The sequence below is a fragment of the Lathyrus oleraceus genome, chromosome 5 (assembly GCF_024323335.1).
Source record: "Lathyrus oleraceus cultivar Zhongwan6 chromosome 5, CAAS_Psat_ZW6_1.0, whole genome shotgun sequence".
Taxonomy (NCBI): Eukaryota; Viridiplantae; Streptophyta; class Magnoliopsida; order Fabales; family Fabaceae; genus Lathyrus; species Lathyrus oleraceus.
The window spans coordinates 135472379-135490314 of NC_066583.1; the positions used below are offsets into that span (position 1 = coordinate 135472379).

General features: G+C 38.2%; 1 protein-coding gene across 2 annotated transcripts; it reads right to left on the minus strand.

Moving 5' to 3' along the window:
- Positions 1–1578: 1578 nt before the first annotated feature.
- On the minus strand, positions 1579–4285 carry LOC127078365 (nuclear transcription factor Y subunit C-1). Of its 2 annotated transcripts, none has more exons than XM_051018818.1 (2): positions 3492–4285; positions 1579–1820 (listed from the first exon to the last, which is right to left on the minus strand). In XM_051018818.1, exon 1 carries the CDS (start codon positions 4154–4156, stop codon positions 3494–3496), a length of 663 nt encoding a protein of 220 aa, XP_050874775.1. In that variant the 5' UTR covers positions 4157–4285; the 3' UTR covers positions 1579–1820; positions 3492–3493. The 2 variants fall into 2 exon arrangements, with proteins under 2 accessions (XP_050874775.1, XP_050874777.1); XM_051018820.1 differs by having other exon boundaries at positions 1579–1823.
- Positions 4286–17936: the final 13651 nt, after the last annotated feature.

Below are 17936 nucleotides of genomic sequence, written 5' to 3' on the forward strand. Positions count from 1 at the left end.
TCATCTAATCCTTCCCTATTTGTCATCCCATTAACATACTTAGGAGCCCTTACTCTCACTTACATGTCATCAACATCATGTTCCACAAATATATCTCCATCAACATTAGATGCACAAGCATATGCAGCAAAATCATATGCATCAACATCCTTCGATATCTGAAAGAAATCATCATCTATTTCCATAATTTTCGTCCACAACCTATAAGTTCCTTCCTTATAACCCCACTTATTCACCAATTTATGAATGCTTCTTATAGTCCATGTCTCTATGTGTTACCCAGAAACATGCGTATCCAAACCCACTATGTAAATGATGTCATTCTGCTTGACCAATATAAATTCACCTCATGGTGAAAACTCACATTAAAATGTTGCATATCCTGTGAAATGGATTCGAAACAACATTTAAATTTCAATGTTGTCTTCAACGAACAGAATCTCAAACATTGGAAGAAAAGAATATTCGAAAAACTTGCCCCAAACATGATAAGCTTCACCGTCCAGTTTCGTCTTCAACCGTCCAGCTTCGTCTTTGTCTTCGTCTTCAACCGTCCAACTTCGTCTTCAGCCAACCTTCGTCTTCGTCTTCAACGCAACTGGCCAGATTTGGGATCTGTCTGAAACCCTAACATTTACCGGGAGATTAGATAATGTAATTACAAAATGTGACAAAAATATTAACATATATGTCACGCTGTCAAATTAAATCCACCTGACATTAACATATATGCCACACTGGAAAAATAGGGGAATCTAGACTAAAATAGTTTCCATAGGGGTCTTACAAAGAGAATCTTTGTATTACAAGAGAGAAATAAAAAAAAATGTACAGGAGACTAAAGCGAATCTCGCTTACTTTATAGAGGGATGTTGTATATTTAACCCTACATTTTATATGTTGAACCAAAAGGAGCCGTAATTAGATAGTTATTCATTTTGATTAGTTATGAGTTGGTTGATCATCTGGTATAAACTAATACAAACTCTGATCCTCTTATTTTATTGAGCTCAACATTTGTTGAGTTTATGGTATTGGTACTCTATTTCAACACTCGATAACAAACCAAATTCTATCGCCTGGTATTACGAAAAAAATTGTGTTCAAAATTATCTCCTAAAAAAGCTTCAAAAACTTGTTAACAAATTGATAACAAACCAAATTCTATCAACTGGTATAACCAAAAAAATTTAGTGTTCAAAATTATCTCCTAAAAAACCTTCATAAACTTGTTAACAAAACTTGAATTTCAAGATCACTTGCAGTAATAGAAACAATTTTTATGAGCTTGAATCTACCACAATTTCTTTTCTCAATCACAAGACCGTTGTAGTAAATAAATAAAAACAGTTTGAGTCTTGTGTGCTAAGGTGAAAGGACCACAAGGAAAGGGAGACGCGACATCTCCACCAAAAACCTTACGACACAAAGTATACAATTCATCTCTTTTATAAATCCAACATTATACTCGCTCATAGACAGTGTGAAAATGAACCACCCACACTTGCACCCAACACAACATACAACAATTAGTATCATAGGAACTAGGAAACATCTGCAAAAATACAGCCTAAAATCTGTTAGAAGATGATTAACACGTTTCACACATTGCACAGAAGGATCATTGTTCCATTTTACTTTTTGTACATACACAGTTAAATCATGCTGTTGATCATCAAGTTAACATGTTCTTGATGCCACCCCATACAAATTTAGTTAACAAAACCATTTCTAAATTGCAAGCAATAAAAAAATTCCATGCAACATCGCAGAAGTCCAGCACGGCTTGACAATCCATCATCAGCGGTGTGGTCACTCAGCTGCTGAGCAAAAAGGAAACCACCAAAGGCATTGGAACCATTTCCAGACATTAGTATGAACAAAAAAACAAGGCAAATGAAAGAGAAAAAGATCAGAATGGTATATAACATAAGTAGCCAATTCCACTTATTATCATGCATATAAATTAACATGGCTGTGCGAGTTGGAGCAGAGGTGTACATGGATTAATTGCTCAGTTAAGTTCTTACTCTAATGCAGTGCAACATATCATAATTTGAAAAGTTGCATTTAAATTTACAAATGTGCTAATGAGTAAATCCAATGTCACATTAAAGTAACAGTGGCTCAAATTTTGCAAAGAAAATAAAGCAAGTGTTGCATAAGAAGAATGTTATTAAAGGAATGTAACTTGATATAAATTCAAACCACATTTAGCAGATTTTGCAGGTAAAAAGTGTTAATTGATTTGTTTGATATCATAATCTAGAAAGAAAATTCATCAGTTAAATTTAGCCCTAGGGAACTTGAATATGCAAATTGATGGCTGGAGGAGGTCTAAATCCAACAGCTTTCCAGGCTTAACCACATTTAATGGAAGTAATGAGTAAAATCAATCATGACCATTAAAACTGCCGTTGTTGGTATGTTCTGTACAATCATGTCACGGCGAAAGCATAATAACTGAAATGAAAAACAGAAGAACCAACTGACCTGGCCTAGTGAAATGGAAAATGCAAATACATCATCTAACATCAACAATCACTTTTTGATAAGGTCTACTATACAGTCGAACAAAGAGACACATTGGACTAAAACAGTAGGAAATAAAGTCATTAGCAGAGATATACAGTAAAATTGAATGCATGGAATGTAACTAAGAACCACGCAATGACATGCAAGGTAATCAAATCTTATGAATAAGCTCTACACATTTATTTATACAATATCTAGTATGCTTATGCTCAAACCAACCAATGAATCATCTATCTATAAAAACAGAATATCCCTTCATAATTGCATAATGATTATTCATACCAATATGCATTTTAAAAAACACTACGGCGCCACTACCACAAAACAACCATTCAAACAAACTCTGCACTTCAGCGTTCCAAAGAAAAATCACAAGTTCCTCCCTCACATCTCTCACTTCATATGTTTATAATTATTATTCATGTAATTTATCCAAAAAATGATCAAATAGCTGTCATCCGGCTGCTATCCCATTTCTGGGGTTGGCCGCTCCACGCTGCTATCCAAAATTGACTACAAAATTGACTACACTGACACTACCTCAAAACCACCATTTAAACAAACTCCATCAAGTAAAACCCTGACTCAACAAGCCTCATCAACACCAAACAGACATCCCAAAAAAAATATATATCACCAATGTTTTAGATCGAAAAATCTGTGTAGTGTCTAACAATAACATGGTATGCACATGGTAATATTCAATCAATTTCATTTTCTCAAATCATTGCCGTGTCTGATGTCTACTCTTTCAGTAACTGTCGTATTCAATCTGTATCCATGCTTCCTAAATATGGCACTGACACTTCAGATCAAAAGTGTATCGGAGTTTTTGACAGAAATCAACACCGACACTAGTAATTACAAGTAATCAGTTCTATTTTTTAAAACTATTATTAGACACTATGTCATGCTTCATAGTTCAAAACATCAGAAAAATAAAACAAAAATGATACCTCTAGCCATCGACATTGTGGTGACCACTAGTACCACCACCGGCCGCAGCAGCATAAGAGCCATCATCAGCACCAGTCTGCCAAACGGACTGCCAAGCCTGAGAAGGAGGCTGAACATAAACACCAGTAGCCGGATCAACCGCCGGACGACCAATCATCATCCCCGCAGGTTGCCCCATAGGAGGATAATAATAAGGAACACCACTAGCAGTAGCGCCAACAATGGTAGCTTCATCTTTAATCTCATCTCTCGGAACAATATCAACCAAAAAATCAAAAATATCAGTTCGCGTAATAGCAGCAGCGATGTCGTTTTTCTGCAGGGTTCGTCGTTTATTCTCTTCAGCATGAAGCCAAGAACGAATGGTGAGTTCGAGAATGAAAAGCTCGCAAGCTTTAGCGAAAAGGATAGGTGCTTCAGCGGAGATCATGCGAACGTCTTCGTCGGCTTTCATGATTTTCTTAATGCGTGCTAATGGAAGTTGGTGGTTTTTGAAGTCGTTGACATGTTCGATTTCTTGTCTTTGGTAGGACCAGAACATTTGGAGCTGTTGTTGTTGTTGCTGTAAGAGGTGTTGGAATGGCGGGGGAGTGCCCGCCGTGGGTTGCGGTGTTGGATATTGGGTTTGTTGGTGTTCGTTGTGGTTGTTGTTGTTGTTCTCCATGATGGATAATGATGATGATGATGATGTTTTTGAGCAAGAATTGGTGGCTCTTGATTTTGATGGAATTGGGAATTTAATGGAAGGAAATCAATTTAGTTTGATGGGATAAGGTAGGGCCTAGGGCACGGGATTTCTTTTCTTTTCCTTTTTCTCCGCTTGTTTTTTTTAATAAAACTACAAAAAGAATCAAATAAAAAAAATAAAAATAAAAACCGGACTAAATATGCAAGGTAGTTTTTATTTTTAGATCTAAAGAGAGTATAGCCCATTGAATATATGAAAAAAAAGTAATAGATACAAATGAGGGTATATGTTCTGATACCGAAATAATAAAGTATAATCAGTTTGTTGATCGGCAAGAAATCCACAAGAATAGAAAAAAAAGATGCAAGAAGAACATAACAAGTTGATTATAAATTGATATTTTTTATGTTATCTTTGAAATAAGATTATAAGTGTTACAGAATAACAAATAATTTCTCTCACGCTAATTAGGATTTGTGTTATACAATAATGAGAGACTAGTATGTTATTTATAAAAAAAACTAACACACTAAATTATTGAGTTTTTACACACAGGCTGATTACACAAGTTAACTTAGAGAACAAGTTAACTTAAACAATTGACATTATAAATAAACTCAATTCGACATGCTAACAATCCTAGCATACTTCGATCATAGCATATGAACAGACTTCGACGACATGTTAATGATCCTGTCGGATTGTCGAACCAAGAAGCTCCCCTTCGATCATACTAGAGTTTGATCCAATATCTCACAAATCTCCACCTTAGAACAAACTCTATAACATAAAGGGAATAGAGTAGCTTTCTTCATGCAGCTTTATCAACCGCATATAGTGGAAAAAATTGCAACTTGGTAATGTCTTGGTGATCATGTCAGCAGCAGTATAATTTGTCGAAACCTTCAGCACTTGGAATTCTCCACGCTCGATTACCCCTCTGATGAAATGCATTCTCACATTGATGTGCTTGGTTCACTCATGGTAGGTTGAATTCTTCGATAGGTGTATAACACTTTGACTATCACATTTAACAGTGATAATTCGACCTTGAAGTTTCAACTCCTTAGCAAAACCTTCAAGCCACAATGCTTCTTTCACGGCTTCAGTGAGGGAGATATATTCCACTTCAGTGGTTAATAAGGCAATCACCTTCTGAAGTGTTGTTTTCCAACTAATTGTTGTGTCAAACATAGTGAACACATATCCATAAATAGATTTTTTGAAATCCATACAACCTGCATAATTAGAGTCGACATACCCTTCGATTTCTACTTTACTATTTTCACCACATGATCCACCATAAATCAGAACTTTATTCAGAGACTCATTTATGTACCTTATCAATGCTTGTTAGTGAGCCTTTCTTAGGATTCGACATGTACTTGCTTACAAGACTTACTGCATATGCTATATCGGGTCTAGTATAGACCATAGCATACATCAAAGAACATATTATGTTAGCATATGGGATGTTATTCATATAACCTCTTTCGACCTCAGTATTTGGACACTGATATGTACTCATCTTGAATTGAGGGTTTGTCAGAGTCACAACAGGCTTTGAATTCGACATACCAAATTTGTCGAGAATTTTCCATAGGTATGTCTCTTGAGATAAGCATAATTTCGACTGCTTTCTGTCTCTTTAGATGCCAATCCCAAGAATCCTGGAAGCAACTTCTAGATCCTTCATATCGAACTCCTTATTGAGTTCAGCCTTCACCTTAATTACATCCTCGACATTGTTGCTTGCTATGAGAATATCGTCCACATAAAGAAACAAAATAACAAATGAATTTTCAAGTCAAAATCTAAAGTAAACACAATGGTTGAACTAACTTCTAATGAAACCTATGTATGCCATGAAGTTGTCGAATCTCATATTCCATTATCGAGGAGATTGTGTCAGTTCATATAAAGATCTATTCAACTTGCACACATAATCTTCCTTTCCCTTTTCTGTATACCCTTCAGGTTGCCTCATCAAGATTGTTTCATATAGATCTCCATATAAGAAAGCAGTTTTCACATCCATTTGTTCCAGTTCTAGGTCGAATTGTGCCACCATGGCAAGTAACATTCGAATGGACCTGGGTTTCACAATAAGAGAGAACACGTCATTGAAGTTGACACATTATTTCTGAGTGAAACCCCTTACGACCAATCTTGTCTTGTATCTATTCGACATCACTCCTTTGATTCCTTCCTTAACTTTAAAAATCCATTTACATTTGACTAACCTAGCTCCAACAGGTTTCTTGATTAGTTCCCAAGTGTGGTTATCATGAAGAGACTTCGTCTCATCATTCATGCCCTTCATCCATTCAGTCTTATTTCAACTCCTCATAACTTATTTATAGTCTCTAGGTTCTTCATCTAGAACTTCACTTGCAGAGATTAAGGCATAAGCTTTTATGAAATCTACATACCCGGGTCTTTAAGGTGGCTTGATGACTCTTCTCAGCCTATCTCTTTCCAATAGGTAGTCATTGACAATTTCCTTAACTTCCTCAGTATCTTCAGCATCTCGTGCTTCTTCTTCGACTTGATCTGGGATACGCAATTCAACATTAACATGCTCCACCTCAACATGAATCTTTTCATGTTCTATCTCTTTTTCAAATATCTATGCACTTCGACTAGCGTCATCAATTTTCTTGAAAGTCATCTCAGCTTCATTGAAAACTACATCTCGACTGGTGAGACACCTCTTGTGATCTGGATTTAGGCACCATATCCTATAAGCCTTGACTCCTTCAGGGTATCCCATTAACATGCATCTTACGTATCTAGGTTTGACCTTGTCTTTCCTAATGTGAGCATAGGCTATGCAACCAAATACTCTAAGTTTGGCGAGATTTGGTGGGTGTCTCAACCAAACTTCTTCAGATGTTTTCATATCTACATAGTTGAAGGACATCTATCTATCAAATATGTTGCTGTCAAAACAGCCTCTGCCCAAACACCTTATTTAACCCAGCACTAGTTAACATGCATCTAACTTTTTCCAAAATGCTTTTATTAAACCTTTCAGCCAAACCATTTTGCTAGGGAGTACCTGCAATAGTTATGTGCCTTGCAATACCAGAGGCTGCACAAAAACTGTCGAACGCCTCATTGCAAAATTCAAGGCCATTGTTGGTTCTCAATCTCTTGACCTTTCCGCCAGTCTGATTTTCAACCAGAGTCTTCCAACTTTTGAAGTTCTCAAAAGTTTCATCCTTAGTCTTGTGGATGAATATCCATAACTTTTTGGAATAATCATCAACTATGGATAGAAAATACCTTGCTCCTGAATATGATAGACACCTTGCAGGCCCCCAAAGATTAGCATGTGCGTAATCAAGGGATCCTTATGTTCTTTGTTTGTCTTTATTGAACTTCACTCTACAAGATTTTCTAAGTACACGGGGTTCACAAAACTTCAGCTTTTCGACTTTGTCTCCACCAAGTAGTTTTGTTTCCCCAATTCGACCAGACCCCTTTCACTGACATGGCCAAATCTCATGTGCCAAATTTCTATCTTCGACAAAAGGTTTCATGGATGCAACATCTGTAGAACCACTGACAACTTCAGCCTCAAGGGTATACAAGCCTTGTTTCTTCACGCCTCTTAAGACTTCCTTCAACCCCTTCATGACTTTTAGAATACCTTTCTCTCCTTGGAAAACATATCCTTTCTTGTCGAATTCACCAAGAGAAATTAAATTTCTCTTCAAATCAGGTATGTACCTGACTTCAGTCAATAACCTTAATGACTCATCATGAAGCTTGAATCTCATGGATCCAACACCTACAATCTTGCAAGCTTTATTGTTTCCAAGAAATACATATCCACTGTCTTGATCACATAGTTCCTCGAACAAGTATTTGTCTGGAAAACATATGATGTAATGATTCTTGCTCTTTGTAACACAAAGAGCAACCAGAGGGAAGAGCCTAGCCCTTTGAGTTTCTCATTAGTAGGCAAGTTCTCGTAAAGTAGCCTTCATAAGAGCAGCGAAACAGATGGAGGAATGGAGGGATGCCAAGTTAACTTGCCCCAACCAATACCCTGAGCAAGTTTGTTAACATGAGTGTAAGTATCTTTGATTGATAACTGCTCACTATCTAAACGAATCCAGAGAACATCATCCTCTTTAATAGGATTAATGTGAATTTTATACGCCATTTGAATCAAATCCAGAAACAAAATTATGAAACTAGAAGGGATGACAATAGAGTTACCATGGATTATATCCTTAAGCTTAGCTTTAAGATGAATATGAATGTCCTTGGGAATATGTAAAAGATCAACCAATACCTTAACGCACCAATTATCCCTCCAAAGGTTGATTTGATCACCGTTGCCAACTGAACAAATAAAAATATCAGTCAAGACATGCCAAAACACTTTACTCCCAGTCCAGATAGAAGAGAAAACATGATATTTAACCTGCCTTCTATTTTTGAAAACTATGTCTCTTAGAATACTTGCCCAATCCTCTTTGCCGTTTTTTATACACCAACACTACCTCGGGTGAGTTGCATCATTAAGAAACTGAATTTACCTCAAACCCAAACCATCATCCTTGAAATCCTTACAATAAATTTTCCAAGCCACAATAACAAACATTCTTTTTTGAATATCTAAACTCCATATAAAATTGTGACACCAACACTCAATTTTCTAAAGCAAACAGATTAGCCAATATTACACCATAATAGAATAAATCATCATGCTCTGAATGGAAGATCTAACCAACTGAAATCTCACTGCTATATATAACCCTAGCCTTTCAAGCTGCAAGTTTGCCTTTAATATTATCAGCCAAAGGTTACTAAATTTTTGGTCTACCCTTTAAAATTGGAACACCCAAGTAAAAAAAAGGAAAATAACCCATTTTGAAGCCAATTATGTTAGCCAACAGGCAATGTTTATCATTTTTCATTGAGCCAGCATACATAATGGATTTTGTAGAGTTACAAGCCTGCCATGAGCAGTCAACATAATTACCAAAGGGATTAACAATTGCATCAAGAAAAGAGACACAACCTTTATAGAAACGCAAAATGTAATCAACATACAAAGTATGAGAAGGGAAAAACATGTGTTTAGAAACCTTAATTAGCTTGATTTTATTATTAGAGACAAGATTTGATGGGCCTCTACTAAGGATATCTTCGGCTAAGAAAACTAGCAAAGGGGACAGAGGGTCACCTTGTCTGATGTAACACCCCGAATATTGTTGGACTAATTCAAATATTATTTTAATATGATTATTGGAAGGTAAAATGATTTATTAAATAATATTGGGAATTATTATTATTATTATAGATGTTAATTATTTAATAACAATTAAATAAATAAATGGAATATGAAGAGTGGAAGGGTAAAAGTGGAATTGGGATAAAAAGAGGCCAAAGTGAGAACTTAGGGTGTTTTCACGCATTGTTGCCTCAGAGTCAGAAAAAGGGAGAAACGCTGAAGAGAAAGAGAAGGAAGAGGGAAAGGCCAAAGATTGCTCAGAGCTTCCTTCAATCCAAAGAGGTAAGGGGTCTGAACCTTATTAAACGATAATATGCGAGCAAATTCATGATATATGTTGGATTGTTGATGGATTTTGGGGATTTTAGGGAGATTGGGAAAGTTGGGGTTTTGATGGAAATCCCCGATTTGTGAGTTTCGTTGAGTTATATGCTTTATAACCGAAGTATGTTGTGTATGTATGACTGTTAAATGTTGATATTGGGTTGTTAGCTGTGGAGTATGAGTTATGGCAAGTAGAGAAGCAAAGCTGCGCTAGGTCCTGTAGCAGAGGGCTTCTGTTCGCGCGCGATTCGCGGCGCGAAGCCCAGTTCGCGGCGCGAACTGGGCAGAATCCAGAGGAGTTCTGGAACGCACCGTTCGCGGCGCGAACCCTGCTGCGCGGCGCGAACTGTGTTGTGCAGAAGTTGATGTTGGCGAGTTTTGGGTACGTTGAGTTGCGAGACTCTTAGTAAGTCGCTGTACTTGTGTTATAAACAATTAATAGTGATTATATGATTGTGTATGAGGTGTTTATGATGATGAGATGTTGAATTTACGTGTTTAGTTATAAATGTGTTATGTAACGATGTGATATCGTTGTAATATTGTTGTTGTTTTGTTGAGTGTGTGTCATGTTATTAATGATGATGATAACATGACTATATGATGCTGTTGTTGCTATGTTGATTATGATGCATGTTTGATGTGCATGCATTCATGAAAGGCCGATGCCTAGTGATGAACGGACTGAGTTCCAATGATGTTGTTGACTCCGGGCTTGTTGAGAGGCTTGGTTCCTTGCGGGGAACTCGGATTCTATGGTGATGAATCTGGGAGTGGTGATCCTATAGTTGGTCACAAAATGGGTATACCGAGTCGTGTTGAGTCATGCATGGGTGTGTGCATTGCATTTGATATGTTGTTTTGTTGATGTTCATGAGTATGATGATTATGATGATTATGATGAGTTGTGTTGGCATATGTGAAATATATTTATGTTTATATTTCTGTCGTTATATTATTATTTAATAATGTAATTCTCACCCCTTCTGCATGTGTTTATGTTCATCTATGATGAGCAATGTGCAGATAAAGAAGAGTAGCTATTGTTGAGGTTTGAAGAATAAGTGTAGAGTTATTCTGCAGAGTCGAGTCAAATGCTCTGGTCATGTGACACCGGGGTTATGGGATTCGATAGATAATTGGTTATTATTTACGTTGTTTATGATGACTAATATGCTGAGATGTTTTGTTGAGATAATGTTGAAACATTATTATTAATTGTTATATGATGAATGATAATATTGGTGTTGTAGTCCGCTGCGAAGTTTTAATAAAATAAATAATATGTTTTTTTGTTGTGATGTGATAAAAGTATTATGTTGTAAGAAATGTAAACTCTTCTACATGTTGTACTCTGATAATCTATCTAAATATGTCGTTTGGGTAGAAGGGTGTTACATTAGTGGTATCAGAGCATGGTCAGTCCAGTCGAGTCATAATGTGATGTTTTCCTTGATGATCGATTAGTGTAAATGACACTGTCGATATTTAACGGTTGTGGTGGTGTTGTGCAGAGTATGGCTGGAGAACATGACCGTGTGATTGCTGAGGCTTTGGCTGTTATGGCGCAGGCTATGCAGGCGCAGCAGAATCCGCCGGTCGACGAGTTTAAGAATTTGGGAAGGTTTCTGAAGAATAACCCTCCTACATTCAAAGGGCGCTATGATCCAGATGGTGCTCAGATTTGGCTGAGGGAAATTGAGAAGATTTTCCGGGTGATGACGTGTACTGAAGCGCAGAAGGTGCAGTTTGGTACGCCTATGTTATCTGAAGAGGCTGAGAACTGGTGGGATAACACTCGCCAGAGAATCGAAGTATCAGGTGCTGAGATGACTTGGGAAAGGTTCAAGACGGTCTTTCTGGAGAAATATTTTCCTGCTGATGTGCGATGTAAGAAGGAGATGGAATTTCTAGAACTGAAGCAGGGTAACATGTCTGTTGCTGATTACGCTTCGAAGTTTGAGGAGCTGGTGCAGTATTGTCCTCATTATAATGACGCTGGTGCTGAGGGATCCAAGTGTGTCAAGTTTGAGAACGGGTTGCGTCCCGAGATCAAACAAGGCATTGGTTACCAGGAGATTCGTAGGTTTCCTACACTGGTTAATAAGTGCAGGATATTTGAGGAAGATAGCAAGGCTAGGACTGCCCATTACAAGAGTCTTAGTGAGAAGAAGAATAAGGATCGTGGTGGTCCTTATGCATCTCCGAATGGTAAAGGTAAGCAGAAAGTGGTAGATGAGAAGAAGCCAAGTGGGGGAGGATCTCTCATAGCTGGTAAATGTTTCAAGTGTGGCGAGCCAGGCCACCGTGCGGATAGCTGTACCAAGAAAGTGCTGAGATGTTTCCGATGCGGTCAGGCTGGTCATAGAGTTACGGAATGTAAGGATGCTGGTCCGACATGTTTTAATTGTGGCGAGAAAGGCCATATCAGTTTGCAGTGCTCGAAACCGAAGAAGGCGGCTACTGCAGCTCATACTACTGGTAGGGTGTTTGCTCTGAGTGGGGCTGAAGCTCCTAAAGAAGATAATCTGATTAAAGGTACTTGCTTGATTAATAATGTTGAATTGCTTGCTATTGTTGACACTGGTGCTACTCATTCGTTTATTTCGTATGAGTGTGCGACCAGGATTGGTGTGATTATGTCGTCCCTAGGCGGAAGTATGGTGATAGATACTCCTGCTAATGGTTCTGTGAAGACTTCTGTTGTCTGTCGAGGTTGTCGTTTGACGATCTTTGAGAGAGAGTTCGTAGTTGATTTGGTGTGCTTACCCTTGCACCAAATTGATATTATTCTGGGAATGAATTGGCTAGAATTCTATGGCGTGTTTATCAACTGCTATAGTAAGACGGTGCGGTTTTCTGAAGTTGGTGAGAATGATGAGGCAAGATTTCTATCTGCTAGGCAGGTGGGGGAATTTGTGAAAGATGAAGCTCAGATATTCGCTTTATTTGCGTCTCTGCAATCGGATAAGAAAGTGGTGAGTGTAGATTTGCCTGTTGTCTGTGAATTTCAGGATGTGTTTCCGGAGGATGTAAGTGAATTACCTCCAGAACGGGAAGTCGAATTTGCCATTGACTTAGTACCAGGTACGAGTCCAGTGTCGATGTCTCCTTATAGAATGTCGGCAACTGAATTAGTTGAATGGAAGAAGCAACTTGAAGAATTGCTTGAGAAGAAGTTTGTGCGTCCAAGTGTTTCTCCTTGGGGTGCACCAGTATTGTTAGTGAAGAAGAAAGAAGGTACGATGAGGTTGTGTGTCGATTATCGGCAGTTGAATAAGGTGACTATCAAGAATCGGTATCCATTGCCGCGGATTGATGATTTGATGGACCAGTTGGTTGGAGCTCATGTTTTCAGTAAGATTGATTTGCGGTCGGGTTATCATCAGATCCGAGTGAAGTCAGATGATATTGCGAAGACTGCTTTCCGTACGAGGTATGGTCATTATGAATACACTGTGATGCCGTTCGGTGTGTCTAATGCTCCAGGTGTGTTTATGGAATATATGAATCGTATATTTCATCCGTACCTTGATAAGTTTGTTGTGGTGTTCATAGATGATATATTGATATATTCTAAGACGGAAGAAGAGCATGCAGGACATCTGAGAATTGTTTTGCAGGTGTTAAGAGAAAAGAAATTATATGCAAAGTTATCTAAATGTGAGTTCTGGTTGAAGGAAGTGAGTTTCCTTGGCCATGTGATTTCGAGTGGTGGGATTTCTGTTGATCCTGCTAAAGTTGGTGCTGTATTACAGTGGGAGACTCCGAAGTCTGCTACTGAGATACGCAGTTTTCTGGGGTTAGCTGGTTATTATCGCAGATTTATTGAGGGCTTCTCTAAGTTGGCATTGCCGTTGACGCAGTTGACTAAGAAGGGTCAAGTGTATGTGTGGGATGCCGCTTGTGAAGCGAGTTTTGTTGAGTTGAAGAGGCGGTTGACCAGTGCTCCAGTGTTGATCTTGCCTAATCCTGGTGAGTCCTTCGTTGTCTATTGTGATGCTTCTTTGATGGGTCTTGGTGGTGTTTTGATGCAGAATGGTAAAGTTGTAGCTTATGCTTCTAGACAGTTGAAAGTTCATGAGAGGAATTATCCTACGCATGATCTAGAACTTGCAGCTGTTGTATTTGTGTTGAAAATGTGGAGACATTATCTGTATGGTTCCAGATTCGAAGTGTTCAGTGATCACAAGAGTCTGAAGTATCTGTTTGATCAGAAAGAGTTAAATATGAGGCAGAGAAGGTGGTTAGAATTACTGAAGGATTTTGACTTTGAATTGAGTTATCATCCCGGTAAGGCTAATGTAGTTGCAGATGCGCTGAGTAGAAAGTCTCTACATATGTCTATGATGATGGTTCGAGAGCTTGAGTTAATTGAACAGTTCCGTGATATGAGTTTGGGTTGTGAAGTTTCCGCTGATAGTGTAAAGTTGGGTATGCTGAAGTTGACTAGTGGGATTCTGGAAGATATTCGGAATGGTCAGCAAGTTGATGTCGCTCTAGTTGATCATATTACTATGGTTAACCAGGGAAATGGTGGTAATTTTGAGATTGATGAGAATGGTATCCTGCGATTTAAAGGTAGAGTTTGTGTTCCTGAGGTGTCTGAATTGAAAAAGAGTATTCTTGAAGAGGGCCATAGGAGTGGATTGAGTATCCATCCAGGTGCAACTAAAATGTATCAAGATTTGAAGAAGTTGTTTTGGTGGGCTGGTATGAAAAGAGATGTTGCTAAGTTTGTGTATGCCTGTTTGACTTGTCAGAAGTCAAAGATTGAACATCAGAAACCGGCAGGTATGATGCAACCTTTGAAGATTCCTGAATGGAAGTGGGATAGCATTTCCATGGATTTTGTGACGGGATTGCCGAGGACGACGAAAGGTAATGATTCTATTTGGGTGATTGTGGATCGATTGACTAAGTCGGCGCATTTCTTGCCGATGAAGATTAATCACTCTTTAGAGAAGTTGGCAGAGTTGTATGTTGAGGAGATAGTGAGGCTGCATGGTATTCCATCCAGTATTGTGTCTGATAGAGATCCCAGATTTACTTCTAGATTTTGGGAAAGTTTGCAGAAAGCGTTGGGAACTAAGTTGAGGTTGAGTTCAGCTTATCATCCTCAGACTGATGGTCAGACCGAAAGAACTATCCAATCCTTGGAGGATTTGTTGAGAGCTTGTGTGTTGGAGCAGAGTGGTTCTTGGGATAGTTATTTGCCGTTGGTGGAGTTTACTTATAATAATAGTTTTCATGCTAGTATCGGTATGGCTCCGTATGAAGCATTGTATGGTAGGAGGTGTAGAACTCCATTGTGTTGGTATGAATCAGGTGAGAGGGTTGTACTCGGACCTGAGATTGTGCAGCAGACGACTGAAAGGGTTAAGATGATTCAGGAGAAAATGAAGATTTCTCAGAGTCGTCAGAAGAGTTATCATGATAAGAGGAGAAAGGCACTTGAGTTCCAAGAGGGAGATCATGTGTTCTTGAGAGTTACTCCGACGACAGGTGTGGGTAGAGCTTTAAAGTCTAAAAAGCTTACTCCGAGGTTTGTGGGTCCGTATCAGATTTTGAAGAGGGTTGGGGAAGTGGCGTATCAGATAGCTTTACCGCTGTCGCTTTCTAATCTGCATGATGTGTTTCATGTATCTCAGTTGAGAAAATATATTGCAGATCCTTCGCAGGTTGTTCAGTTGGATGATATCCAGGTGAGGGATAATTTGACCGTTGAGGTGTTGCCAATTCGGATAGATGACCGAGAAGAGAAGACCCTGAGAGGTAAGAAGATTGCTCTAGTGAAAGTTGTTTGGGGAGGTCCAGCTGGTGAGAGCTTGACTTGGGAGCGTGAAGATCAGATGAAGGAGTCGTATCCGGCTCTATTTGCTTGAGGTATGTTTTCGAGGACGAAAACTTCTAAAGTGGGGGAGAGTTGTAACACCCCGAATATTGTTGGACTAATTCAAATATTATTTTAATATGATTATTGGAAGGTAAAATGATTTATTAAATAATATTGGGAATTATTATTATTATTATTATTATAGATGTTAATTATTTAATAACAATTAAATAAATAAATGGAATATGAAGAGTGGAAGGGTAAAAGTGGAATTGGGATAAAAAGAGGCCAAAGTGAGAACTTAGGGTGTTTTCACGCATTGTTGCCTCAGAGTCAGAAAAAGGGAGAAACGCTGAAGAGAAAGAGAAGGAAGAGGGAAAGGCCAAAGATTGCTCAGAGCTTCCTTCAATCCAAAGAGGTAAGGGGTCTGAACCTTATTAAACGATAATATGCGAGCAAATTCATGATATATGTTGGATTGTTGATGGATTTTGGGGATTTTAGGGAGATTGGGAAAGTTGGGGTTTTGATGGAAATCCCCGATTTGTGAGTTTCGTTGAGTTATATGCTTTATAACCGAAGTATGTTGTGTATGTATGACTGTTAAATGTTGATATTGGGTTGTTAGCTGTGGAGTATGAGTTATGGCAAGTAGAGAAGCAAAGCTGCGCTAGGTCCTGTAGCAGAGGGCTTCTGTTCGCGCGCGATTCGCGGCGCGAAGCCCAGTTCGCGGCGCGAACTGGGCAGAATCCAGAGGAGTTCTGGAACGCACCGTTCGCGGCGCGAACCCTGCTGCGCGGCGCGAACTGTGCTGTGCAGAAGTTGATGTTGGCGAGTTTTGGGTACGTTGAGTTGCGAGACTCTTAGTAAGTCGCTGTACTTGTGTTATAAACAATTAATAGTGATTATATGATTGTGTATGAGGTGTTTATGATGATGAGATGTTGAATTTACGTGTTTAGTTATAAATGTGTTATGTAACGATGTGATATCGTTGTAATATTGTTGTTGTTTTGTTGAGTGTGTGTCATGTTATTAATGATGATGATAACATGACTATATGATGCTGTTGTTGCTATGTTGATTATGATGCATGTTTGATGTGCATGCATTCATGAAAGGCCGATGCCTAGTGATGAACGGACTGAGTTCCAATGATGTTGTTGACTCCGGGCTTGTTGAGAGGCTTGGTTCCTTGCGGGGAACTCGGATTCTATGGTGATGAATCTGGGAGTGGTGATCCTATAGTTGGTCACAAAATGGGTATACCGAGTCGTGTTGAGTCATGCATGGGTGTGTGCATTGCATTTGATATGTTGTTTTGTTGATGTTCATGAGTATGATGATTATGATGATTATGATGAGCTGTGTTGGCATATGTGAAATATATTTATGTTTATATTTCTGTCGTTATATTATTATTTAATAATGTAATTCTCACCCCTTCTGCATGTGTTTATGTTCATCTATGATGAGCAATGTGCAGATAAAGAAGAGTAGCTATTGTTGAGGTTTGAAGAATAAGTGTAGAGTTATTCTGCAGAGTCGAGTCAAATGCTCTGGTCATGTGACACCGGGGTTATGGGATTCGATAGATAATTGGTTATTATTTACGTTGTTTATGATGACTAATATGCTGAGATGTTTTGTTGAGATAATGTTGAAACATTATTATTAATTGTTATATGATGAATGATAATATTGGTGTTGTAGTCCGCTGCGAAGTTTTAATAAAATAAATAATATGTTTTTTTGTTGTGATGTGATAAAAGTATTATGTTGTAAGAAATGTAAACTCTTCTACATGTTGTACTCTGATAATCTATCTAAATATGTCGTTTGGGTAGAAGGGTGTTACATCTGACACCCATTTAACATTTGAAGAGACCATGAAGATCTCCATTAATAGATATAAAAACATTAGCTGATTACATAATGTTTTTAATCCACAAGTAGAAGTTATCACAAAAACCAAACCGATTAAGAACTTTCAAAAGAAAGAACCAACTCAAAGTATCAAATGACTTTACAATGTCTACCTTCAACATAAAGTTACCTCCAAGAGACCTCTTGTGAATAAGGTTTGCCACTTCATATGTTAAGAAAACACAATCTTTAATACCTCTACCATTAATAAAACCCTTTTGCTCTTTGGATATGATGTGAGGGAGAACTTGAGATAATCTGTCTGCCAGCACTTTGGTGTTGACTTTGAACATAAAATTTTCCAGAGAAAGAGGCCTATATTGATCAATACTTTCAGACTCCTTAACTTTAGGTATAAGAACCACAATGTTAGAGTTATAGTTTGGAGAAAACCAACCCTCATAAAAGAATGCAGAGTA